Raw genomic sequence first — 26472 nt, forward strand, 5'->3', positions numbered from 1 at the left:
TCAGATGTCTGGAGCATCACTGTTCGAAGCGGCCCTGACGCATGAGGCATGCGGGAACTAACGCAGTTCTGCGCCCTCAGGGCATGCAGGAGACTCACGCACGTCCACACTTCAGAACCCAGCGCGTTTCTCTAAGTGCTGCCCCCAAACCAAGTCCCCCAGGTCCCTGCACTCAACCCCTTCGCTGTCAGAAGCGTCGTCTCCAGGTAAAGGCCTAGCTTACAAGCTGTGGGCTTGGTTCCGTCAAGCGTCAGCCGGCCGTCGGCTGTGGGACACCGAGCCCCGGACCCCAACGGGACCTCTCGTGGGCGCGGCCCTCACCACAAAGCCCTTTATGGAGGCTCTGGCCTGACGCAGGGCCGCCCGCACCTCCAGGCGCGAGCAGGAAGAAGGCCTGTGCGCGCGGCCATGGGCGACTAGATGGGCGCGCGCTCGGCCCTCGACCCATGGGGGCCCCGAGATCCTCCCACACCCCAGCGAAGGTAATCGGGCGCCGGCGTCCTCTCGCGGGCACCAGTCTCGCGAGGCTTGGGCGGAGTGGCCGCTCCCGCCCCGTGTGTGGCGTGAGTGGGAGGAGGGGCGGAGCTAGGCGTGGGTGGGAGGAGGGGCGGAGCTAGGCGTGGGTGGGCAAGGCGCAAGGAGGGCCGGCCCTGCCCTCTCCCCGCAATCCTCCTTCCCTCTTACCGTCTCTCCTCTTCTTCCCTCCTCTTCATCCCCACTTCCTTCCCCTCTTCATCTCTCCTCCCCACCCCGGGCTCGGGAGGACCCGGGTCCTCCCGGGATCTGCGCATCCAGCGGGAGGACACCCATCCCGAAGCCTGAGCGGGAGGAGGCATGGGAGTGGTACATGAAGTGGGTCACATTTTAAGCGCAGATTTTTGCAAAAGGGAAAACCTGGGAGGAAGGTCTGCATTCTTTAAAAGGGCTCGCGGATGGAGGACGGAAAGTCCCGGTGCCAGCCCGTGCTTTGTGGCTTAACACTGTCACGTTTGAGACACATTTTGGTGTTGAGGTTTTTTGAGCCCATTTGGCAGGCTTTAGGCAAGGACAGAATACGAGGCCAGAATGCTGATGCTATTTACCTGGCATTTTCTCCTAACGTGGCAAGAAGTGATAAAATGAGTTCGTGGAAAATAGAAGAGAATAGAGGTTCAGTTCATGAACATCGGTGAGGGAGGTTCTTAGATTCAGACATTTTTTTTTTCTGGATCTTTTTATTATTTGGATATTAAAATAGTCAAGTGAAATATTTTATCTTAATTAGGTGTGTTGCAATCATTTCAGGTAAAATGAACAAGAATATCTGAGTCATTACATCAGGCACCTGTGTTAGGAAATTGGACTGTAATAATTCACCATGGCTTATGGCTTGCAAAGAAAGAATGGAGTAGAAAAGCTTTTGCGGTGCAATTGTTATAAAGTGTAAGTAGTTTTTATCAGGTAAGCACTGACTCAGGGTTGGGGTGGGGGGGAAGCGTCCTTGTTAAAATAAAAGTACTGGACATCCTTATGTTCCCCGTGAGATACTGGACTGTATGAGGCATTTTCTGGTGCCTGGATACTGATTTTTTTTTAAAAAAGGAAAATGCTTTTATAAGGATTGTTAACTATTCTTACTTGGTTTTTTACAACAAAACAAATTTCAAATGAGAAGACTAAAATTTGGTAATATGATCAAAGTCCCTCAGTCATGTAGTACAAGGGAGTGACAAGGACTGAAGTATGAATTTTCTTACTCCAAAGCAACATTTTCTACTACTGACAACAACCTTAAAATACCTCTTTAGATAGTGTAAATCTAACTTAAAATGCCTTGGTGTCTGATACATCTTAACAGAACACTTGATTAACTGGTACAGAGTCAGTTTTGCATCCTGTGTATTTGGAGGGTAGTAAATGGACAATATGGGCTTTCCAATCAAGAAGACTGGGGCTCTGGAAATGTAAATTGGTACAGTCACTGTGGAGAACAGTATGGAGGTTCCATAAAAAATCTAAAAATAGGACTACCATATGATCCTGCAGTCTGACTCCTGGGCATATATCCGGAGAAAAACATGATCTGAAAGGATACGTGCACCCCAGTGTTCACTGCAGCACTGTTTACAATAGCCAAGACATGGAAACAATCTAAATATCCATTGAAAGAGGAATGGATAAAGAAGATGTGGTCCATATATACTCAGCCATTAAAAAGAATGAAATAATGCCGTTTGCAACAACATGGATGGCCCTAGAGAGTGTCATGCTGAGTGAAGTAAGTCAGACAGAGAAGGAGAAATGTGTATGACTGTCCTTATACATGGAATCTAAAAAGAAATAAACTTACTTACAAAACAGAGACTCACAGACTTAGAAAATGAACTTATGGTTGCTGGGGTGGGGGAGTTGAGGAGGGATAGTTAAGAACTATCTTAACTATCTTAACTAAGGGATAGTTAAGAACTTTAGGAAATACTTCGTGTATACACTGCTGTATTTAAAATGGATAACTAACAAGGACCCATTGTTAGCAAAAGGAACTCTGCTCAAAAAAAAAAAAACCAAACAAAAAAAAAAACAAAAGCCCTACCAAGAAAACCAGGGCTCAAAGCCTGGCTCTGCCCCTGGCTGCCCATGCTGCCTTGAGTAAATTACTTAGCTTCTCTGTGCCTTGGCTTCCACATCTGTGAAATGAACAGATCAGTACGGACCCACATGGTATGGAATACAAATGAAGTAATGTAGGTAAGGTACTTGTATGTTGTCTGAAATAATAGTAAACCCATAGTGAACATGGGTTGCTACTACATGAGAGTTTCACTCTGTAATATTGTTGTGCTGCTGCTGCTGCTGCTGAGTCGCTTCAGTCGTGTCCGACTCTGTGCGACCCCACAGACGGCAGCCCAACAGGCTTCCCTGTCCCTGGGATTCTCCAGGCAAGAACGCTGGAGTGGGTTGCCATTTCCTTCTCCAATGCATGAAAGTGAAAAGTGAAAGTGAGGTCACTCAGTCGTGTCCAACTTTTTGAGACCCCGTGGACTGCAGCCCACCAGGCTCCTCCATCCATGGGATTTTCCAGGCAAGAGTACTGGAGTGGGGTGCCATTACCTTCTCCGACTGTTGTGCTATCTTGTTTTAAATTTTTGAACTTGTTTTTTAACCTCTCTGCCGCAATCTATCGGAGAAGGCAATGGCACCCCACTCCAGTACTCTTGCCTTGGAAAATCCCATGGATGGAGGAGCCTGGTGGGCTGCAGTCCACCGGGTCGCTAAGAGTCAGGCACGACTGAGCGACTTCACTTTCACTTTTCACTTTCATGCATTGGAGAAGGAAATGGCAACCCACTCCAGCATTCTTGCCTGGAGAATCTCAGGGACGGGGGAGCCTGTTGGGCTGCCGTCTGTGGGGTCGCACAGAGTCGGACACGACTGAAGTGACTTAGCAGCAGCAGCCGCAATCTAGATATATTTATCATTGTGAGTGAATTGAACTTTACTTTTTGACAACATTCTAAGAAGGAAATGGATACATCCCATGGGGTTATAAAACCAGAGTTATGGGAAAACTCATTATTGCACTCTGCTTAGTTCTGTTCGTTCAGTATGACTTTAGACCTTGAACTATAGGCAAATAACCACTATAGTCATTGTTGCAAGCATAATTTTTATAACAAGATATTCCTGTAAATGATTCCTGTATATGATTTAAATCATTCCTGAGAATGATTTAAAGCACTGATTCTGTGGTTTTGGCTATATAGCATTTTATATCATGAATAATATCTGCAAAACCAGTGTCTTCTCTGTCAATCTCACAGGACAGTATTTGATATCATCCTGTTTATAACAGCAGCTAAATTAAGAGGAACAGACTGTTATTCTTTGTCACTTAGTCACGTCTGACTCTGTGACCCCATGGATTGTAGCCTCCCCAGCAACTCTGTCCTTGGGGATTCTCCAGGCAAGAATACTGGAGTGGGTTGCCATGCCCTCCTCCAGGTGATCTTCCCAACCCGGGGATCGAACCCAGGTCTCCTGCATTATGCACCAATTCTTTACCATCTGAGCCACCAGGGAGGCCCAAGAATATTGGAGTGGGTAGCCTGTCCCTTCTCCAGGGGATCTTCCTGACCTAGGAATCGAACTGGGGTCCTCCTGTATTACAGGCAGATTCTTTCATTTGCTCAGGCAGTTTTTCACTTTGGGCTTTTTTTGGTTAAGCAATTTTAGAAGATCAAAACCATTTAACATTTTTATTTTCAAATGCTTTTAAAGTAAAATAAAAATGTTATCTCTCATATCTCATCCCTATACTACCTGCCCAGTCCCACTCAGGTAAAATGTTTTATGTTTTCCTACAATTTCTGTCTCTTGTATCTGATGCACATACATACACATATGTGTACACACACACGTTTTTGCACGTGGGGGATTATATTGAACTTTGCTCCCTCCCCTACTTTATCTTGTGTAGCTTAGTGGTTAAGAGCATAGATTATAGAATCTGATTTTCCGAGTTGAAATTTCAAACTCAAGCCTTGTGATCTTGAGTAAATTGTAGATTTTAGACATTTACGTCTTAGGTTTTAGAACACTTTTGTTCTTTTAGTCCATAATGCCATCAGTGTCTGAACTGTATTCACATCATTTATATAAACCTGTATTATGCATGTGTGCATACATATATGTATATATACACTCCTATATATGTATACATAGATATATTTGTACATGCATTAAAATTTCAAACCCAAGCCTTGTGACGTTGAGTAAATTTTTCTCTGCTCCTGCTTCCCAACCTATAAAATAAGCATAATAGCACCTGTAAACTGATTAAAAGAGTATCTAGCATGTAGTAGGGGAGAAGGCAATGGCAACCCACTCCAGTACTCTTGCCTGGAAAATCCCATGGACGGAGGGGCCTGGTAGGCGGCAGTCCATGGGGTCGCTAGGAGTCGGATAGGACTGAGCAACTTCACTTTCACTTTTCACTTTCATGCATGGGAGAAGGAAATGGCAACCCACTCCAGTGTTCTTGCCTGGAGAATCCCAGGGACGGGGAGCCTGGTGGGCTGCCGTCTATGGGGTCACACAGAGTCGGACATGACTGAAGTGACTTAGCAGCAGCAACAGCATGTAGTAGGTGCTAGAAAACATTAACTGTTTGATTGCTCATCTTTCCAAATCCATAGGTAAGGATAAACCTCATTCTTTCATTACATATGTGTACTACAGTTTAGTCAGGCTCTTCTTTGTAGACATTAGACTGTTTTGTGAGGTTTTTTGGATAAGCAATGTTTCACTGAGGATTCTTGTAAATACATCTTTGTGTATTTGTTCAAGTGCATTTATAATAATTGTAGACTTCAAGTCACTCCTTAAGGTTAGACGATAAAATAACAAGGAAGCTAGAGGAGGAAGACAGATGGCATGTATGTAGTAAGCTCATTTCGCCTACCTATACCAAAGCAGGTCTTTCCCCTTTCCTCATACATATGAGTTCACATTGACTATAACTGAGAAACACAGCTGATACTTAAAACTTCCAAAGTAGGATACATAAAACAATCCATTAAAATTTCACTGTGATTATTTTTAAATACTGTAGTTTGGGATTTCATTCCTTTCTCCTGTTTTCTAAGGATTCTGTTGATACTTCTAAATACACTTGGGTTACATCTCAGCTCTGGTTCTCAGTTAACTTCTGAGTCTTTGTTCCCTTGTCTTACCTCCATGGTGTTGTAAAGATTTAAATCAGATCATGGACTTCCCTGGTGGTCCAGTGGCTAAGACTCCATGCTCCCGATGCAGGGGGTATGGGTTTGATTTCTGGTCCAAAAACTAGATCCCACATGCCAAAACTAAGAGTTTGCATGCTGCAACTAAGATCCAGCACAGCCAAATAAATAAATATTTCTAAAAAATTAAAAAAAAGTCAGATCACACACTCAAAGCTTTACTGTGTGCCAAGCACCATAATCATTATATTCCCTTTGTTCCTTCCCTAATGTGATCGTATTTTTGATTAACCAAGAAAGACTTGGAGCTTACAGTTTTTAACTACATCCTCTTTAAAGACATGGAAAGATTGGATTGACTCCATGGAGGCTGTTTTTTGAGCGAAAGTTCCTATCATTATAATTTATGGTTATTTTTCAATATATTAATATTTCTACATTGAAAGATTATAACATGTTGATTTAAGGCTCCCTTCTCCTGGCTAGATTTGCAACTCTGGAAAATCCTGAATACTCCTCTGCAAACCAAAATCTCTAGTGGGAAATGGAACTGAGAACGCAAATGTCTTATCTATATCCCGTCATCAATGTCAATAAATGTTTATTGAATGAGTTAATTTTTGCCCCAGACAGGAACCCTGGGAACTTGCACTACTCACAAAGACGTGGTACACGAAACTAGCGAACATCAAGTTGCCTTTCTTGGAAGAAATTGCATTTGGTAGCTGTGTACACCTCAGAAAATGTAAAACCATTAAGGATGGTCTGCTCCCTTCAGCGGAATGTAAGTTCTGTAGGAACTACTTTAATAAATTTTAAGTTTTGTGTGTTATTTTGATTATTAGACATGTGTTTAAATTGGCTCATTCACACCCATGCTCCCTTCTGTGTAGCTCTGTCTTCTTGTTTAGTATGCACGAATGTGGATTTTTCTGTGTGATAAATATTCATCTTGGACTAAACTATGCCTGGTAAAAAATGTCAGTTGGATTGCTTTGTGTATTTTATTTTTCAGCCATCCAGTGTGAAAGGGAGTATGAAATGAAGCGCTTGAATAACCTGAAATGTCAGGAAAATGCAGCTAAGAAAATTCAGTTTTCCCTAAGGGAAAGGCCAGTTGGTTTGAGAAGACCTCTTCCACCTAAATGACTGTCATCTCATAGTTGAATCTGTTCTCTGTGGGTTTTGCATCCAAAGAGGATGAAGGACTGACCTTTCCCTGTGTGCAGTCGGATGCAGACATCTGAATGCCCCCTGGTGGGTGAGCCAGCTCCTGTAGGTTATCGGACAGCTCTTAGCCGACAGCTCTTAGCTGACAGCTCTCAAAGATCTGTGTTCCAGCCACCTATTTGTACCGTTATATCACAGACAACAGCACTGTAAGTAGATGAAAATGTTGCTGGCATTGAGTCACTTGTGCTATTCATTTTGATTTTTGCAAAATTGCACCAAGGTAAAGGGAAACTTCTTGTCAGAAGCATTGCCCCCTGCCCCCAAGAGACATTATTTTGAAGAATATTTTGAATTTTCATCTTTGAGACCCCCAAGGAGGTGCCAAAAAAGGAGAGAGACAAATTATTTTTTAAATGTAAAAAATGTTATTAGATAAAAATTGTGGGTTTCATTTTAGTAACCTAGTTTCCAGTTCTCAATGAAACATCATTTATTATTCTCATGTGGCACTTTATTTTTTAAAAAGTATTTATTGATTGTACCAGGTCTTAGTTGCAGCACGTGGGATCTTTTAGTTGTGGCATGTGGGATCTATTAATAATTCCCCGACCAGGGGTCAAACGTGGCGCCCCCTGCATTGAAAGGAGCATGGAGTCCTGGCCACTGGACCACCGGGGAAGTCCCTCTCATGTGGAACTGTAAAGTGGCAAGTTTAAAGTTTTTGTTCTCTAAAAAATCATCTTTTTCCTTTTGCCTATTTTCATACTGTCTCTCTGGGATGCCCTCTGGAGCATGTGGAACGCATGCATATGTGAAAATGACATGAAAATACAAAGACAGCATCTGTGAGGAAAACTCACTTGTACAGAGTGGTTGGAGAATGGGGAATTGACTAACTAGAAAGAATTGGATTTGCATGAACCAGTTTTCCTAGAATTTGAATCCAGTAAAGTACACTTGAATACGAAGGCTATATTTAAGCACAATTAAGTGTTTATTGTAGGCTTCTCAGGTGGCTCAGCAGTAGAGAAACTTCCTGCCAATGCAGGAGACCTTGGTTTGATCCCTGGGTTGGGTATATCACCCACTCCAGTATTCTTACCGGGAAATGGCATGGACAGAGGAGCCTGGTGGGCTACAGTTCATGGGGTTGTGAATGACTTAGACACGACTTAGCAACTCACCAACCACAAACAATGTGTGCAGTATTTAGCAACTGACTTCAGTCTAGTCACTCGGTCGTGTCCTACTCTTTGCAACCCCATGGACAGCAGCATGCCAGTCTTTCCTGTCCATCACCAACTCCCAGAGCTTGCTCAAACTCATGTCCATCGAGTCGGTGATGCCATCCAACCATCTCATCCTCTGTGGTCCCCTTCTCCTCCTGCCATCAGTCTTTCACAGCATCAGGGTCTTCCAGTGAGTCAGTTCTTCGCATCAGTGGCCAAAGTATTGGAGCTTCAACTTCAACATCAGTCCTTCCAATGAACATTCAGGACTGATTTCCTTTAGGATTGACTGGTTTGATCTCCTTGCAGTCCAAGGGACTCTCAAGAGTCTTCTCCAACATCACAGTTCAAAAGCATCAATTCTTCGGTGCTCTGCTTTCTTTATGGTCCATGTTTCATATCCATACATGACTACTGGAAAAACCATAGCTTTGACTAGATGGACCTTTGTTGGCAAAGTAATGTCTCTGCTTTTTAATATGCTGTCTAGGTTGGTCATAGTTTTTCTTCCAAGGAGCAAGCGTCTTTTAATTTCATGGCTGCAGTCACCATCTGCAGTGATTTTGGAGCCCAAGAGAAGAAAGTCTGTCACTATTTCCACTGTTTCCCCATCTATTTGCCATGAAATGATCAGACCTGATGCCATGATCTTAGTTTTTTAAATGTTGGCTTTTAAGCCAGCTTTTTCACTCTCCTCTTTCACTTTCATCAAGAGGCTCTTTAGTTCGTCTTCACTTTCTGCCATAAGGGTGGTGTCATCTGCATATCTGAGGTTATTGATATTTCTGCTGGCAATCTTGATTCCAGCTTGTGCTTCATCCAGCCCGGCATTTCTCATGATGTACTCTGCATATAAGTTAAATAAGTAGGGTGACAATATGCAGCCTTGACGTACTCCTTTCCCAATTTGGAACCAGTGTGTTGTTCCATGTCTAGTTCTAACTGTTGCTTCTTGACCTGCATACAGATTTCTCAGGAGGCAGGTCACATGGTCTGGTATTGCCATCTCTTTAAGAATTTTTCACAGTTTGTTATGATCCACACAGTCAAAGGCTTTGGCATAGTCAGTGAAGCAGAAGTAGATGTTTTTCTATAATTCTCTTACTGTTTCTATGATCCAACAGATGTTGGCAATTTGATCTCTGGATCCTCTGCCTTTCCTAAATCCAGCTTGACCATTGGAAGTTCTTGATTCATGTACTGTTGAAGACTTGCTTGGAGAATTTTGAGCATTACTTTGCTAGCGTGTGAGATGAGTGCAATTGTGCAGTAGTTTGAACATCCTTTGGCATTGCCTTTCTTTGGGATTTGAATGAAAACTGACCTTTTCCAGTCCTGTGGCCATTGCTGAGTTTTCCAAATTTGCTGGCATGTTGAGTGCATCACTTTCACAGCATCATCTTTTAGGATTTGAAATAGCTCAACTGGAATTCCATCACCTCCACTAGCTTTGTTTGTAGTGATGCTTCCTAAGGCCCACTTGATTTCACATTCCAGGATGTCTGGCTCTAGGTGAGTGATCACACTATCGTTGTTATCTGGGTCATTGAGATCTTTTTTGTATAGTTCTGGGTATTCTTGCAACCTCTTCGTAGTATCTTCTGCTTCTGTTAGATCTGTACCATTTCTGTCCTTTATTGTGACCATCTTTGCATGAAATGTTTTCCTGGTATCTCTAATTTTCTTGAAGAGATCTCTAGTCTTTCCCAGTCTATTGTTTTGTTTTTTTTTTTTTTCCATTTCTTTGCATTGATCACTTAGGAAGGCTTTCTTATCTCTCTCCTTGCTATTCTTTGGAACTCTGTATTCAGATGCTTATATCTTTCCTTTTCTCCTTTGCCTTTCACTTCTCTTTATTTCTCAGCTATTTGTAAGGCCTCCTCAGACAACCATTTTGCCTTTTTCCATTTCTTTTTCTTGGGGATGGTCTTGATCACCGCCTCCTGTACAATGTCATGAACCTCTGTCCATAGTTCTTCAGGCATTCTGTCTATCAAATCTAATCCCTTGAATATATTTGTCACTTCCACTGTATAATTGTAAGGGATTTGATTTAGGTCATACCTGAATGGTCTAGTGGTTTTCATTACTTTCTTTGGTTTGAGTCTGACTTTGGCAATACGGAGTTCATGATCTGAGCCACAGTTAGCTCCCGGTCTTATTTTTGCTGACTGTATAGATCTTCTCCATCTTGGGCTGCAAAGAATATAATTAGTCTAATTTTAGTGTTGACCATCTGATGATGTTCATGTGTAGAGTTTTCTCTTGTGTTGTTGGTAGAGGGTGTTTGCTATGACCAGTGAGTTCTCTTGGCAAAACTCTGTTAGCCTTTGACCTGCTTCATTTTGTACTCCAAGGTCAAACTTGCCTGTTACTCCAGGTATCTCTTGACTTCCTACTTTTGCATTCCAGTACCCTATAATGAAAAAGACATCTTTTTGGGGTGTTAGTTCTAGAAGGATTTTTAGATCTTCATAGAAGATCTAAAAGTTCAACTTCAGCTTCTTCAGCATTAGTGGTTGGGGCATAGACTTGGATTACTGTGATATTGATTTGTTTGCCTTGGAAATGAACAGGAATCATTCTGTCATTTTTGAGATTGCACCCAAGTACTGCATTTTGGACTCTTTTGTTGACTATGAGGGCTACTCCATTTCTTCTAAGGGATTCTTGCCCATAGTAGTGGATATAATGATCATCTGAATAAAATTCACCCATTGCAGTCAATTCCTAAAATGTTGATGTTCACTCTTGCCATCTCCTGTTGGACCACTTCCAATTTAGAGAGTCATGTCCAGCTCTTTAGCGACCGCATGGACTGGGCCCACCAGGCTCCTCTGTCCATGGGATTCCCAGGCAAGAATACTGGACTAGGTAGCCATTTCCTTCTCCAGTGGATCTTCCCCACTCAGGGATTAAACCTGCATCTCCTGCATTGGCAGGCAGGTTCTTTACCACTAAGCCACCTGGGAATTGCTTTTCAATGTATTTATCACTCAGTCAATCCCAAGCTCTTTGCCAGTTGTTAATGTTCTTATAACATCCCTATATAGTCTATCATTTCATCCTCCTGAGAAGTCCTCTGAGAAAGACTTGCTGTATGTAACCCGAGCTGTTAATTTGTACACTAAGAACTAGCTCTCCTGTGGTTTCTACATTACCATCAGGGGGATCCATTTCATACTCTTTAGTGTAGGTGCTTTTGTTTCCTATGTCCCTCATCATCTTCTTTCTTGCTTTAATCTTTTATTATCATGGAATATGTCCTCCAGTAGTCACCTGAGAAGGGGTACATGTGGGTAAAAAATTTAAGGTCTTATTGTCCAAAATCTTTATTTTACTTAGAATTCATTGATAGATTGGCTGGGTATGGAAGTCTAGGTTGCAAATATGTTCCTGTAATATTTTAAGTGTGCTGATTTATGTCACTCTTCGGGATGCCATAGACTGTAGCCTGTCTGGCTCCTCTGTCCATGGAATTTCCCAGGCAAGAATACTGGAGTGGATTGCCATTTCCTCCTCCAGGGGATCTTCCCTACCTAGGGATCAAACCCAGGTCTCTTACATTTTGAAGGCCTTGTTATTTCTGTTTAGTATTTGATATGTTAGTGAGCATTCCTAAAGCCGGTTTTACTCCAGATCCTTTCCTTAGAACCCGCTTTTTTTCTCTCTCTCCGGCAACTATGGCGTGTCCTCCTAGATCCCAGTATTCTGACAGGAATCATGGTGGAAGACTATTTATATCCAATGTCGCATAGATATTTAGAGCACTGAGTGTAGAGCATGGGTCAAATGGGTTTGCATGCCAGCTCCATCACTTATTAGCTGTGTCATCTCAGACAATTTTTTTTCTTGTTGACTACACCCCAGGGCCATGTGGGGTCTTAGCGCCCTCTTAGTTCCCTGACCAGGGATTGAACCTACATCTCCTGAATTGAAAATGTGGAGTCAGGCAAATTATTTAACTTCTCTGTCCTTTAGTGACACTTGTGACAAGTAAATGAGTTAATATGTAAGGCACTTAGACCAGTGCCTGGCATAAGAGGAAGCACTAACACTGACAGCATTAGCTATCAATACTCTTACCAGAACTCACTGTGCTTGGCCCTCCACAGGTCTTTCCAAGCTGGAAATTCGTGTCCCTCAGTTCTGGGAAATTAAACTATTTCATGGGTAGTTCCATCTTTTCATTTCCTTTTTAATTTTTTTAAGATTTTTTTTCTTTTAAAAATTTATTTTTAGTTGAAGGCTAATTGCTTTACAGTATTTTGTTGGTTTCTGTCAAACATCAAATAATTTAGTTGGTATTGGGCATATTTTCAGTTTCTAAATTTTCTTTTTCTTACTCTTTGGTCAAGACTTGCGGCATGCAGGATCTTAGTTCCCTGACCAGGGATCGAACCCACCCCCCCTGCAGTGGAAGTGTAGAGTCTTAACCACTGGACTGCCAGGGAACTCCCTATTTCTCCTCTCCTATTTCTTATTTTAGTTATTTGGGTCCTCACTTTTTTCTTCTTATTGAGCCTGGACAGAAGTTTGTTGATCAAAAAAAATTTTTTATTGAAGTAGTATATTTGATTGAAAAGTTGCCACTTTTGAAGAGTGATCAGGGGATTTGATACCAGTTGTTTCTTCTCTGTATATACTTTGACATTCGTACTTGTCATTTTTATTGGTGTGTCAATGGCTGTACCAGAAACTATATATTTAAAATACAATTTGAGTTTTGACACTTGTAGGATCGTCATCACAATTAAGACAGTGAACATATCCACCTCCTCTAGAGTTTTCTCGTGTGCCTTATAATCCATTCTTTCTCACTGCTCACTTCCCATCTCCAGTCCCAGGAAACCACTGATCTAACTGCTTTCCAGTACTATAGATTGATTTGTGTTTTTGAAAATTTCCTATACATGCAAAATACAATATGTAATATTTTTTGTCTGGCTTCTTTTGCTCAGCATAATTATTTTGAGATTCATCCATGTTGTTGTGTATATAGTCCTTTTTATTGCTGAGTGGTGTTCTGCTGTATGAATATACCCCTGTGTTTATCCGTGAATTCATTGATAAATGTGTGGGTTGTTTCCAGTTTTGCATGCTTACACATGAAGCTGCTTTGAGCATTGTGTGGGCATATGTTTTAATTTCTCTTGGGTGGAAACTTCAAGGAGAGGAATGCCTGGATTGTATAGTAGGTGTATGTTTAACCTGGCATGTTTTCAAGTCCCTGTTTCAGTTCTGAAGGAATCATGGGGCTAGATGAAGGATTTGTAACTTCCCCAAAGTGACACAGCTTTTAAAGGAATGGAATTCAAAGTCCAACATCTTCCAGAAACCTATGCTGTTAAGCCACCTGCTTGGTCTAGTTTGGCCTGGATGCCTGTTTGACCTATTGAGAAATCTGAGATCAGAGAATATGGCTGGTTTGGGGTAAGTAGGAATTTGGAACGAGACAGGAGCGAATGAGACAGGATGGAATGAGACAGATTTGATCCCTGCCTCATCTTATTATGGTAGCTCTGGACCACAGCAGGCCTTCTGGATAGCAGGGTGATTTCCAGTAAGTGTGCTGAGTTAAGAATACATGTTTTCTAGGATGTTAGCTTCCAAGGGGAAGAAAGAAGGGAAGAGTTGGATCACATGTATCCACTTTATCCTTCCAGACTTATCAGTTAGCTCCACTTCCCTTGAGGTGGAGTGAATGTGGGGGCAGAAAGAGGCCAGGAGTGTAATGCTGTTGGAATTCCCTTCACATGGAAGGTAACACCCAGGATAGGGGTGTTCCTTCTCAATACCTTTATATGTGATAACATACAAGACAGATAAGGTCTTCTTGAGACAGAATAGGTAAAAAGATGGTTAGTGTCAAGGTGAAGTTTAGCAGGTAAGATCCCTTGACTTTTGTTGTGTATATTTGGAGAGTTCCCAGATGGTCTTCTATATGAAGAATATATTGAGGCCATTACTAAATCATTTGGGACTTTTAGGAGAGCCACTTACAGGAGAACTGGTAAGAACCACAGTGTTTTAGATCTCATATGACCCTGAAAGTGAAAAGTGAAAGTTTTAGTCGCTCAGTTGTGTTGTGACCCCATGGACTGTAGCCTGCCATGCTTCTCTGTCCATGGAATTCTCCAGGCAAGAGTATTGGAGTGGGTAGCCATTCTCTTCTCCAGGGGATCTTCCTGGGATCGAACCTGGGTCTCCTGCATTGGCAGGTGGATTCTTTACCGTCTGAGCCACCAGGGAAGCCCCCACATGACCTTTCTTCTAAAGGTTCTTTGAATATTTTGGTCCAGTCCTGTGTATCCTTTTGCTTTTGAACTACTCTCTTGAGAGTCCCTTGGACTGCAAGGAGATCAAACCAGTCAATCCTAAAGGAAATCAGTCCTGAATATTCATTGGAAGGCCTGATGCTAAAGCTGGAGCTCCAATACTTTGGCCACTTGATGCAAACAGTTGACTCATTAGAAAAGACCCTGATGCTGGGAAAGATTGAAGGCAGGAGAAGAAGGGGATGACAGAGGATAAGATGGTTGGATGGCATCACTGACTCAATGGACATAAGTTTTAGCAAGCTCCCAGAGATGGTGAAGGACAGGGAAGCCTGGAGTACTGCAGTCCATGGGATCACAAAGAGTTGGACACAACCAAAAGACTGAACAACAAACCTGTGTATCACTCCCTGGATAATTTCTGATTGGTAATTCATTCAATTGCTGTTCATTTCAACACGTATTTATTTGGTTCTGATAATTTGTCAGCAGTGCTTGGTACTAGGATTTAAAGATGAACAAGACCCAGTCTTGTCCATTTGTTAAGTGATAAACCTTTAACTTGTTTCCAGTTTTCATTATTACAGATAATGCTTCTGTAAACATACTTAAACAAATCTCTTTATGCAGTTGTGTGGGAATTTCAATCCAGACTCTATGCCTAGAAATGGAATTTCTACATCATAGGATGCACATTTTTGTTCTGCAAAATAACACCAAATTGCTCTCCAAATGGCTATACCAATATATACTTCTAGTGGTTTATGAGTATATTGGACATTTACCTTTTTGTTTGTTTGTTCATTTTTGGGGCTGCCTAGAACCATAACCTCATGTCTATGGTTTTGTGAGCTAAAAAGCCAGATTCTTGCTCTGCCTGATCCCAAGAGCCTGGGCATAGTCATGTAGCCAAAATATACCAACTGAATGCTTTCTCCTGGGACATTTAATCTGGAGCAAGAGAGGCAGAGAAGCCAAGCTGGTGTGGCATTGATTTCAGTGACAGTGTCATGGCATCCAGTGTCCAGAGGCAGAGGTGGAAGTAATATTGATGGCATCAGGTTCATCTTCACAGACCCTTCCCAAGATATTATTTTAGCTGTGATTCTGGGTTTCTTGAAGTTGCTGGACTGACCTGTTTTCTAAATTTTATTCTTCAGCCTTCTTATTCATATAGTTCATACTGTGAGCTCTCCAGTTGTCTTTCAACAAATTCCAGCTCTCCTACCAGAATTGAGTGTGGTGCACTGTTTTCTAACTGTTAATCTCAATACATCAAGGCTTATGAAATCAATATAGTGGGTCTTAGCAACATTTTAAAAATGAAATACTATAGAATAGAAATATTGGTGTTCATTGACTGTGATAAGGGTAAGGATTGTGTCATGAGACATATACACATATAAACATGCACATATATGTCCTAAGTTGCTAAGTAAAATGCTTTTATTATTTTAGGTTATCATTCAGAGATTTGAAAAATAGTGACCTAGTGTTTAAGATCATGAGCTTTGGAATTGACTTGCCAGCCATATGGCATTGGGCAAGTTACTTTAGCTCTGTACTTTACTGTCCTAATTTGTAAACTGGTAGTATTCAGAGACTGCTAGTTTTCTACAAAAATTATTTCCCCCTTTTTTCAAAGCTATGGTATTTTTTGAAAATCAGTTCAAGCTGCTGCAAGAGGATGCCAAAGACTGGGTGGCTTAAACAACAAGCGTTTGTTTCTCACAGTTCTGGAGGCTGGAAGTCCAAGATCAGGGTGCCAGCATTGTCACATTCTTGGTGAGTGCCCATGTTCTGGTTTACAGATGGTCGCCTTTTGTTCTGTCTCACATGATAGACAAAGAGATCAGTTCTCTTGTATCTCTTAAGGGAACTACTCCTATTCATGAGCGCTCCACCATCATGACCTAAATACCACCCAAAGGCCCCACCTCCAAATAATACCATAGTAGGGAATCCCCCTTCAACATGAATTTTGGGGGACACAAACATTCAGATCCACAGTTGTGTGATAGCTGAGCACATGACTGTACAGCTAGGCCGTATTTGCTAGTTGACTTACACTAAGTGTGGGGATGTAGCTAAGTTCTTGCCAATGGAATATGTTCCCTTTTCACATCTGAACCTTGAAAGGCATTGTGTATACCTCCTCCATTACCCTTTCCCTTTCTTGGTGGGTGGAACCCTGACGTGGTTGTCATCCAGCTTTGGCCATGTAGACGTAATGTAGACCAAATAGACAACAAAACGGAGGGGACCTGGGTCTTTGAGTTCACCAATGTTTGCTACTCACATCAAGATTATTGAATATGAGAGAAATGTCTTTGTTTTCTAAGCCATTGCATTTTGAGTTCTTTTTGTTGTATAAATACTGTCTTTACCCCACCTAGTACACTATCTCATGAGCTATTGAGTATTATTTGAGCAATTCCTCATGTATAATAAGTGCTAAGTATGGTTAAAGTCAAAGTGTTAGTCGCTCAGTCATGTCTGACTCTTTGCAACCCCAGGGACTATAGCCTGCCAGCCTCCTCTGTCCATGGAATTTTCCAGGCAAGAATACTGGAGTGGGTAGCCATTCCCTTCTTCTGGGGATCTCCACAACCCAGGGATCTAACTTGGGTCTCCCACACTGCAGGCAGATTATTTTACTGTCTGAGACCCCAGTAAAGCCTCAATAATTTATAAATAAGGTATACCTGTTATTAATTTTTTTTGAAATCAAGAACTCTGATTAGTAAGATGAAGGGTGAATTTGGCTCAATGGTTTCTTATGAGGGGTGATTTTTTTTCCTCCTCCCTCTCCCCCTCAGGGAATGTTTGGCAATGCCTAGAAACATTTTTGGTTACTTTAACTGAAGGGTATTACAAAGGCCTCCAGTGGGTAGAGTTCAGTGATGCTGCTAAATATTCTACAATATACAGGACAGCACCCCTCCCCCAGCCCCCACATATAATATAGAGCTCCAAATGGTTCAAGGCTAAAACCCTGATTTGGCTGATTGGTTTAAGCTATTCTGAATACAAGAACAGAAGTTAGGGTCAAATTGTGTGACTGAGAATTACGAGGTGGGGTATTTCCGCAAAAGAAATGCCATGCTATTTTACCATGGCAGGAGGAGAATGGCAGCTGGGCAGCAGTGAATAGATGTCTCCAGTTACCTTTTTGACCACTCCCATTCATTTACACCCTTCTTTTTATATATAAACCCACTCACTTATTCCTCAAAATCACAACCAGTTCCAAGTCCAGGATTTCAGAGTGACACACAGTCGTTCTCTTTAGCATGGATCTTGTGACCAATAGCTAAGTAATATGCCATTAACTCTAACATAATTGTTATATCATGATGGAGAGAGAACAGAATGGATACATATAAGACCATCTTTCATCCCACAGATAGACAGTCTTGGATCATAGCACTGCCATTCCTTCCTTGGTGTTTGGGGACAGATAGCAGGGAAGTTGCTGAATCTATTCAGACTTCACTGAGCCACCAATCCACCATTATGGAGCCCAAGGTGAAACTGAATTATGATTTTTCTTTTGCTTCACTTGGGAGTTAAAGGGGCAGGAAGCAAGACAACAGAGGCACTGACAGGAAGGCTTCGTGATGTTTTCATTGTCTCTCAGAACAGATATAATCTATGAAAAGAACCTAGGGACCATGGTTTATTTTATTTTTAATCATGGGCATATTCTTCCCATGTAGCTTAGTCGGTAAAGAATCTGCCTGAAATGCTGGAGACCTGGGTTCGATTCCTGGGTTGGGAAGATGCCCTGGAGAAGGAAATGGCAACCCAATCTAGTATTCTTGCCTGGAGAATCCCATGGACAGAGGAGCCTGGCAGGCTACAGTCTACGGGGTTGCCAAGAGTCAGACATGACTTAGCACTGTCTTAGAGAAGGAGAAAGTTGCCAGTGTATCAGGCATCTCAGTCTGTTTTGGATTTTCGACTAATAGGCTCACTTCCTCCATTCATGTACTCCTTTCAGTTTCGATCTCTCTCTCTCCTCTTCAAGTCATCTACCTTCACTCTCCAGACTTGTTTTTCACTTTGAGACTTTCCCAGTATTGGAATGTAGGTGTAGCCGCCTTCATACACTGCAATTGTAGGTACCATTTGTCCTACATCAAATCAACTCTGTCAAAACAACTTCTTCCAAGTGCCAGAAACAAACTCCCTCTCATCATTTTAGGGATTGCTCACCAAATGGGTATTTCCGTTGGAATTTAGTCTCTTGCTCTCACCACGTATGTGGAACAGCTACGAAAAGAATAACCTGAACCCAACAAATAACCAAACACGTCCTGAGCTTCATTACCTGAACCGCCTCCTTCCCCAGGAGCTCTGTTGCGTCAAACTTTGGGTGTTCCCACGAGAGTGACTGTCAGATCTCGAGCACTGCAGTTGTTGTTCCGTTGCTATATCATGTCCAACCCTTTGTGATCCCACAGCAGCCCGACAGGCTCCTCTGTCCTCTGCTGTCTCCTGGAGTTTGTTCACATTGATGTCCATTGAGTCAGAGATGCTGTCTAACCATCTAGAGAGTGCCTGAAGAACTATGGATGGAGTCATAGCATTGTACAGGAGGCAGTGACTAAAATCATCCCAAAGAAAAAGAAATGCAGGAAGGCAATGTTGGTCATCTGATGGAGGCTTTACAGATAGCTGAGAAAAGAAAAGTAAAAGGCAAAGGAGAAAGGGAAAGATATACCCAATTGAATGCACTGCAGTTTAACAATGTCAAAATTACTTTACATACATTACATTAAAATTAAAAGTCATACATAGCTGACTTCATTTCATTCAAGAGAAAAGGTAGGTAGTTTCATAATAGTGGTCTCCTTCATCATGGAATTACATGACTCTTGGTGGCTCAGACAGTAAAGCGTCTGTCTACAATGCGGTAGACCCGGGTTTGATCCCTGGGTTGGGAAGACCCCCTGGAGAAGGAAATGGCAATCCACTCCAGGACTATTGCCTGGAAAATCCCATGGACAGAAGAGCCTGGTAGGCTATAGTCCATGGGGTCGCAAAGAGTCGGACACGACTGAGCTAATTCACTTTTTTTAGCATTTGAAAGAAATTACTAAATTTTATTAACAAAAGTCTTTGAAAAGAAAATCCAAAAATTGTAAGCAGGAGCAAAGAACTATTTATTTTTGGTACTGACATAGTTATTTTTCTCAGTTAGATGTAACAGATGTTAGTAATAATAATAACTAATAATAATTACAACACAAAAGCTAATATTTAATGAGCACTTAAATGTCCCAGACATGGTAGCTAAAAATGGTCTGATCAAAAAACCTAGAAATTTATACCAGATGCTTGAGATTGATCCCGGGTTTTCCTACAAAATACTTGAACTCAGTGGCACTCTATATTTTTATTAAATTTGGCTACTGGACTCGGTACGTGAGCTCCTGGTTGAGCAGTTAAAGGTAGAGAAAAAATAGCCATGGCTTTAGGGCTTAAGCTCTGGTAAAAGTGTCGAAAGAAAAGGTAAATGGCCACTTTCATCATGACTGTCAAATGTCCGACTTTCCTGCTTCCACCCATTTTTGGTAGTTGATTGCTGAGTTCTGCTTATGTATTTTTTTAGGAAGACCTCTATAAAGTAACTTACAACCTACAGTGAGTGCTAGGAAATATTCTTTATATTTAAGATCATGAATGTTTGAATCATGTAATTTCTTCAAAACAAAGGAGTTATTCAGACATGTAAATTAGGACATTACCTTTCTAGTAACATTTGTATCGTTGATATCATTACCTTTTCATGAACATTTGTATCAGTTAGCAGATGTTTACTGTGCCCCTGTATTTCAGCACCTGAATTAAGGGTTTAGGAAGGTGAATAACAGCAACCAGGATGTGATTTTATTTTCTTTAAATTTTTTTCTTTTATTTTTTGGCTGCACTGGGTCTAGTTGAGGCGTGTGATCTTTTGTTGCAACACACAGGCTTCTCTCTGGTTGTGGCAGCGGACTCCAGACTGGGCTTGCTTGGAAGTAGCTTCTGGTGCTTGGGCTTAGTTGCCCCACAGCATGTGGGGTCCTGTTTCCCGACCAGGGATTAAGTCCACGTCCCCTGCATTGGAAAGTGGATTCTTAATCACTGGACTACCAGGTAAGTCCCCAGGATGTGATATGTTGTTTCAATAGCAAGAATAATGTTTTGTACAAGGGAAGTTCATGAACTTTTATTGTTTTATTTTTCATATGTAGTCTGGACCCTGGAATCAATTACCATCATCTTGCCTTGTCATTTATTAGCTTAGCCCATGGTAGGTTGTTTAACTTCTATAAATCTCTCTATATTCATGGGTAAATGAGACTAAAAAAAGGTACCTACATGACAGGATTGTTGAAAAGACTAAATGAGATGTATAGGGGAGGAAAAAATTATCTTTTTTCTCTCCCCATCTTGAGTTCTCCAGCTGGGACCTTGTAAATTAGACTAAGGAAAGACTAACGAGAGAAAAACAAGTTTATTAACATATGTGTCACACATACGCATGGGAGTACTCACAAATTAGTGACTCAAAGAGGTGGTTAGAACTTTGCCTTACATACCACCTTAAAGGAACAATACAGTGTTAGAGACATGACAAAGGAAAAGGAGTTTTAGCTTCTAGAGGTGGGAAGGCAAACATACGGGGAAACCAATGGTAGCTAGCTAAGGTTTGTTGGGTAGGTTCCTCTAGGCTTAAAAGGGTCTAGAGTTGTCTCCAGCAATTAGCTCCTATCTTCCTGGTAGAGAGGGGACAGGAAACACTTTTATAACTTTATGTCCTACTTTTAGGCAAATAGGAGGAGGGTAAGGAACTCTTCTTGTATCTGCTTCTTCTTAATTGATTTCTGCTCAAAATAATCTTTATGCCAAAGTGGTATATTTGGGGGTGTCAGATTCTGTTCATCTTCATATATAAAGGACCTATCATAAGGCCTGACACTTATAGGAAGAGCTAAATGGTAGCTATTTTTACTGATATTATCATAGAAAATCAGAATCAGTCATTTGCTTTCATGGCTGACAAACTCCATTAATCGCATTTGTTACAGTTTGTGGATTTTCTTCTCATAATTCTAGGGTTTAGACTGGCTACATGAATGTATGGTTATAATCTTAACTACATATGATTTGATGAGCTGAGGCCAGAAAAGATCCTGGGAAAAGGACTGTCCGTACTATTATAAATAGCAGGGCACCAGTGCAGGGTAAACAGGTATTTCCAGTTGGTTTTGAGATGCTTCATTTTCCCTTTGGGTTATTTTATCCTGAGGCTGGAGTGGGTGCTGTTTTGGGCTAACCCCATTACCATCCTTCTCTAGGTCCTGACTCTGCCCATCAGTCCTTCCCACACCCTTGCATTCCATTTTCTGCAGGTATCTCTTCCTGGAAGCTTTGCTATTTGTTAGGTTTTCTTATAAAAACCTATGAACAAAGACAATGGTTGAGTCATCTCAACAATCTGGCTGCTCATGGAGTCATCATCTTTTAGAAAGCTGTTTGAAATAACCACAGCTTCAGATATAGGGAACAAATTTAGGGTCACCAAGTGGGGCAGGGGAGGCGGGATGGACCGAGAGACTGGGGCTGACACGCACACACTTCTATGTGTAAGTGAAAGTTGCTCAGTCGGGTCCCGCTCTTCGAGATCCCCTGGAATGGTCCATGGGATTCTCCAGGCCAGAATATTGGAGTGGGGAGCCGTTCCCTTCTCCAGGGTATCTGCCCAACCCAGTAAAATAGAAAACTAATGAGAATCTACTGTATACCACTGGGAACTCTACTCAATGATCTGTGGTGATCTAAATGGGAAGGAAACCCAAAAAAAGAGGGGATATGTGTATACGTATATGGGCTGCCGTCTGTGGGGTCACACAGAGTCGGACACGACTGCAGCGACTTAGCAGCAGCAGCAGCAGCATAGTCGATTCACTTTATTGTACAGCAGAAACAAACACAGCAGAGTAAAGCAACTCTACTCCAGTACAAAGTTTTTTAAAAGGGGGGAGGTTGGGAGAGGGTTGGATTGGGAGTTTGGGATTTGCAGATGCAGACTGGTATATATAGAATGGATAAACAGCAAAGTCCTACTGTAGAGCACAGGAGACTATATTCAGTAGCCTGTGATAAACACAATGGAAAAGAATATGCAGAAGAATGTATACATATGTATAATTGAGACACTGTTGTGCAGCAGTACTTAACACAATGTGGTGAACTTTATGTTGATAAAAAGTAAATTAAAACAAAAAAGAAAATCATATTACTCCTTCCCTCTCATATAATAGATTTTCTGGAATTTTTTACACAGGGACTGATTAGATTAATTGTTGATTAAAATAATCTCCATGTAAACATCTACGTGTGCCATTCTAAATTCTCTGTAATTCACCTACCTGCTCTGTTTATAAAACAAAGAATGTCTTCTTAAAAAAGAAAGAACCACAACTTACTCTTCTTTTACTCCGTTTAGTTCCCTTTCTCTTGATTATGCAAATAGTAATTCATAGTTATTTCAAAGATGTTAGATAGTAGAAAAATAAAGAAGAAAGATCTTCCATATAGAAGGAATCACTGTGAAGATGTTAGAGCCTTTCCATTTGGTCTCTTTTGGTGCTGTTTAACGTGGCTGGGAGCATTCTATCTATGGCAGTTGATCTAGATTTGTTTTGCTTAACCTCCTAACATAAACGTTTCTCACTGTTAGAATGTTTATATTTTAAGAACTCCATCCTATCTCATTGTACTGTAAACTTACTTAAATTAGACTCACTTTGGGCATTTAAGTTGTTCTCAGTTTTCAGCTTTTATAAATAAGAATGCTATTATAAATAAGAATGTATTTATAAATAATAGTGCTATTATAAACAGGAACGTTTATAATAATAATAAATTTTTGCCAGTATTTCAGCTTATTTATTACAACACCTGCTTTTGTTTTGTTTGTTGGAAGAGTTTTAATCACAGTTTTGATTTCATTATTTGTGATTGGTCTATTCCTAGTTCCTGTTTCTTCCTAGGTCAGTCTTGGAAGCTTGTACCTTTCTAAGAATTTGTCCACTTCTTCCAAGTAGTCCATTTTATTGGCATATAGTTGTTTGTAGTAGTTGCTTATGATCCTTTGTATTTTTGCAGTGTTGTCACTTCTCCTGTTTCATTTCTATTTTTATTGATTTGAGTCCTCTCCCTTTGTTTCCTTGATGAATCTGACTAAAAGTTTATCAGTTTTGTCAGTCTTCTCAAAGAAACAGCATTAAGGTTCATTGATCTTTGCTATTGTTTTCTTGGTCTCTGTTTCATTTATGACAGCTCCTTAGACTGACAGTGATGAAGCTGTCAGTACCTTATTGCCAGACATTTTCCTGAAAGATTGTATGAGTTTTCACTCCTGTCTGCAGCATATGAGAATGTCTTTTTCACTCAACTCTTATTTACTAACAAGTGACATTCATTTTAAAATAGTTTTGTTTTTTTAGGAAACACAAAGTTATCTTTTTTTCGATTAAAAAAATTTTTTTCAGCCGAACTACATGTCATGTAGGATCTTAGTTCCCTGACCAAGGATCAAACCCGTGCACCCTGCACTTCCAGCATGAAATCTTAATCACTGGACCACCAGGGAAGTCCCTACATGTTAATGTAATGTACGTAAAAAATTATTAGTGATTACTATGCTTGTTAACTCTTTTCTGAACTTTCTGTTCAAGTATTGGGTTCTTTTTTTCTGTGAGGTGCTAGTATGTTTTCCCACTGGTTTCTGCAACTTTATTGAAGAAAAATAAATCAATTACTAGCAAAGCTATTAGTTGATCACTCATCCATTGACAACTTGCATCATTTATTCTGGGCTATATTAAACAGTATGTTATTGGAAAAATAGATTAACAGCTTCAAGCGTCCTACAATTTAAATGAAAATTACAAGATGTTTGAGGCTCTATTTTGGAATACAAAGGGTATTTGACTTCCAATTTGCACTGTCTGTAGGATAAAAACAGGTCATTCCTTTATTGACATATATAAAATACATCTGATTTTCTGTTCTGCTGATGCTACCAGCTCAATACCAGTTCTGCAGCCACATCTGTGATGAGCATAAAGTATATCATGTAATCTCAAATCTCTTACAGTGGAAGGCTTAAACAAGAGTGGCATGGACGCTGCTGGAGTAATACTGCTTCATTTGAAGTGACAACCAAGCCTCCATTTCTCTCTCCCTCAGATGATTCTTCAGCATGTTGGAACTGTGAAGAATGGTTTTAGCCTCATAACCACATTAGAGTGAAGACTTTGGCCATATAGTATGCATCTTCCATTTTTAAAAAACTCCGACTCTTGGGCAAGTGTTCTCTTTTAACTCCTTCCCAGTTTCTAAGAGCAGTTATTGTCTAAAGCTGGAAGAACTTATAAGTCTTCTCAGATGAGTATGTGAATGAATGGAGGGAGATAAACAAAAAATAAAAAAGACAAGGCCTGAGAGGGCAGCAGCCTGATAAGAAAATTTTTTAAAAAATGTAACAGATTTATTCCGTCTATCATGTGAGTTATTCTGACCTTAAGGCAGTATCACATGGCATACTTCTGAGTCTATTCCTGAGATACTCTGTTGTGCTTATCTCTGTGTTATAGATCCATGCAGGGATCTATAGTACTCAGGGATTCAGTTCAATTCAGTTCAGTCGCTCAGTCGTGTCCGACTCTTTGGGACCCCATGGACTGCAGCACGCCAGGCCTCCCTGTCCATCACCAACTCCCGGAGTTCACCCAAACTCATGTCCACTGAGTCGGTGATGCCATCCAACTGTCTCGTCCTCTGTCGTCCACTTCTCCTCCTGTCTTCAGTCTTTCCCAGCATCAGGGTCTTCTCAAATGAATCAGTTCTTCGCATCAGGTGGCCAAAATATTGGAGTTTCAGCTTCAGCATCAGTCCTTCCAATGAACACCCAGGACTGATTCCTTTAGGATTGATTGGTTGGATCTCCTTGCAGTCCAAGGGACTCTCAAGAGTCTTCTCCAACACCACAGATCAAAAGCATCAGTTCTTTGGTGCTCAGCTTTTTTTATAGTCCAACTCTCACATCCATACCTGACTACTGGAAAAACCATAGCTTTGACTAGATGAACCTTTGCTGGCAAAGTAATGTCTCTGCTTTTTAATATGCTGTCTAGGTTGGTCATAGTTTTTCTTCCAAGGAGCAAGAATCTTTTAATTTCATGGCTGCAGTCACCATCTGCAGTGATTTTGGAGCCCCCAAAAATAAAGTTTGTCACTGTTTCCATTGTTTCCCAATCTATTTGCCATGAAGTGATGGGACCACATGCCATGATCTTAGTTTTCTGAATGTTGACTTTTAAACCAACTTTTTCACTCTCCTCTTTCACTTTCATCAAGAGGCTCTTTAGTTCTTCTTCACTTTCTGCCGTAAGAGTGATGTCATCTCCGTATCTGAGGTTATTGATATTTTTCCTGGCAATCTTGATTCCAGCTTGTGCTTCCTCCAGCCCAGCATGAGAATACAACATTCTCATGATGTACTCTGCATAGAAGTTAAATAAACAGGGTGACAATATACAACCTTGACGTACTCCTTTCCCAATTTGGAACCAGTGTGTTGTTCCATGTCCAGTTCTACCTGTTGCTTCTTGACCTTCATATAGATTTCTCAGGAGGCAGGTCTGGTGGTCTGGTATTCCCATTTCTTTCAGAATTTTCCATAGTTTTTTGTGATCCACACAGTCAAAGGCTTTTGCATAATCAATAAAGCAGAAGTAGATGGTTTTCTGGAACTCTCTTGCTTTTTTGATGATAAAATGGATGTTGGCAATTTGATCTCTGTTTCCTCTGCCTTTTCCAAATCCAGCTTGAACATCTGGAAGTTCATGGTTCATGTACTGTTGAAACCTGGCTTGGAGAATTTTGAGCATTACTTTGCTAGCGTGTGACATGAGTAGAAATGTGCAGTAGTTTGAGCATTCTTTGGCGTTGGGGATTAGTACTCAGGGTATTAGTACTCAGGGATCATCTGGGTTTCGATCTCAGAGCAGT

The 26472-nt window shown here is 41.1% G+C and overlaps 1 protein-coding gene across 2 annotated transcripts in view; it reads left to right on the forward strand.

Annotated features, from left to right (window-relative positions):
- Positions 1–563: 563 nt before the first annotated feature.
- The window catches only part of C6H4orf36 (chromosome 6 C4orf36 homolog), a 40807-nt gene continuing 14898 nt past the window's right edge, over positions 564–26472 (forward strand). Inside the window, exons 1-4 of one of the 2 annotated variants that reach the window (XM_086404969.1) lie at positions 564–1168; positions 1285–1422; positions 6350–6504; positions 6736–7099. In XM_086404969.1, the coding sequence (XP_086261095.1) occupies positions 1358–1422; positions 6350–6504; positions 6736–6869 (354 nt within the window). In that variant the 5' untranslated portion in view covers positions 564–1168; positions 1285–1357 and the 3' untranslated portion in view covers positions 6870–7099. The remainder of the gene's footprint in view (positions 1169–1284; positions 1423–6349; positions 6505–6735; positions 7100–26472) is intronic. The other variant, XM_086404968.1, reaches the window with a different exon arrangement.

The sequence above is a fragment of the Bos grunniens genome, chromosome 6 (assembly GCF_055505025.1).
Source record: "Bos grunniens cultivar Pamir isolate PY7600 chromosome 6, Bosgru_T2T1.0, whole genome shotgun sequence".
Taxonomy (NCBI): Eukaryota; Metazoa; Chordata; class Mammalia; order Artiodactyla; family Bovidae; genus Bos; species Bos grunniens.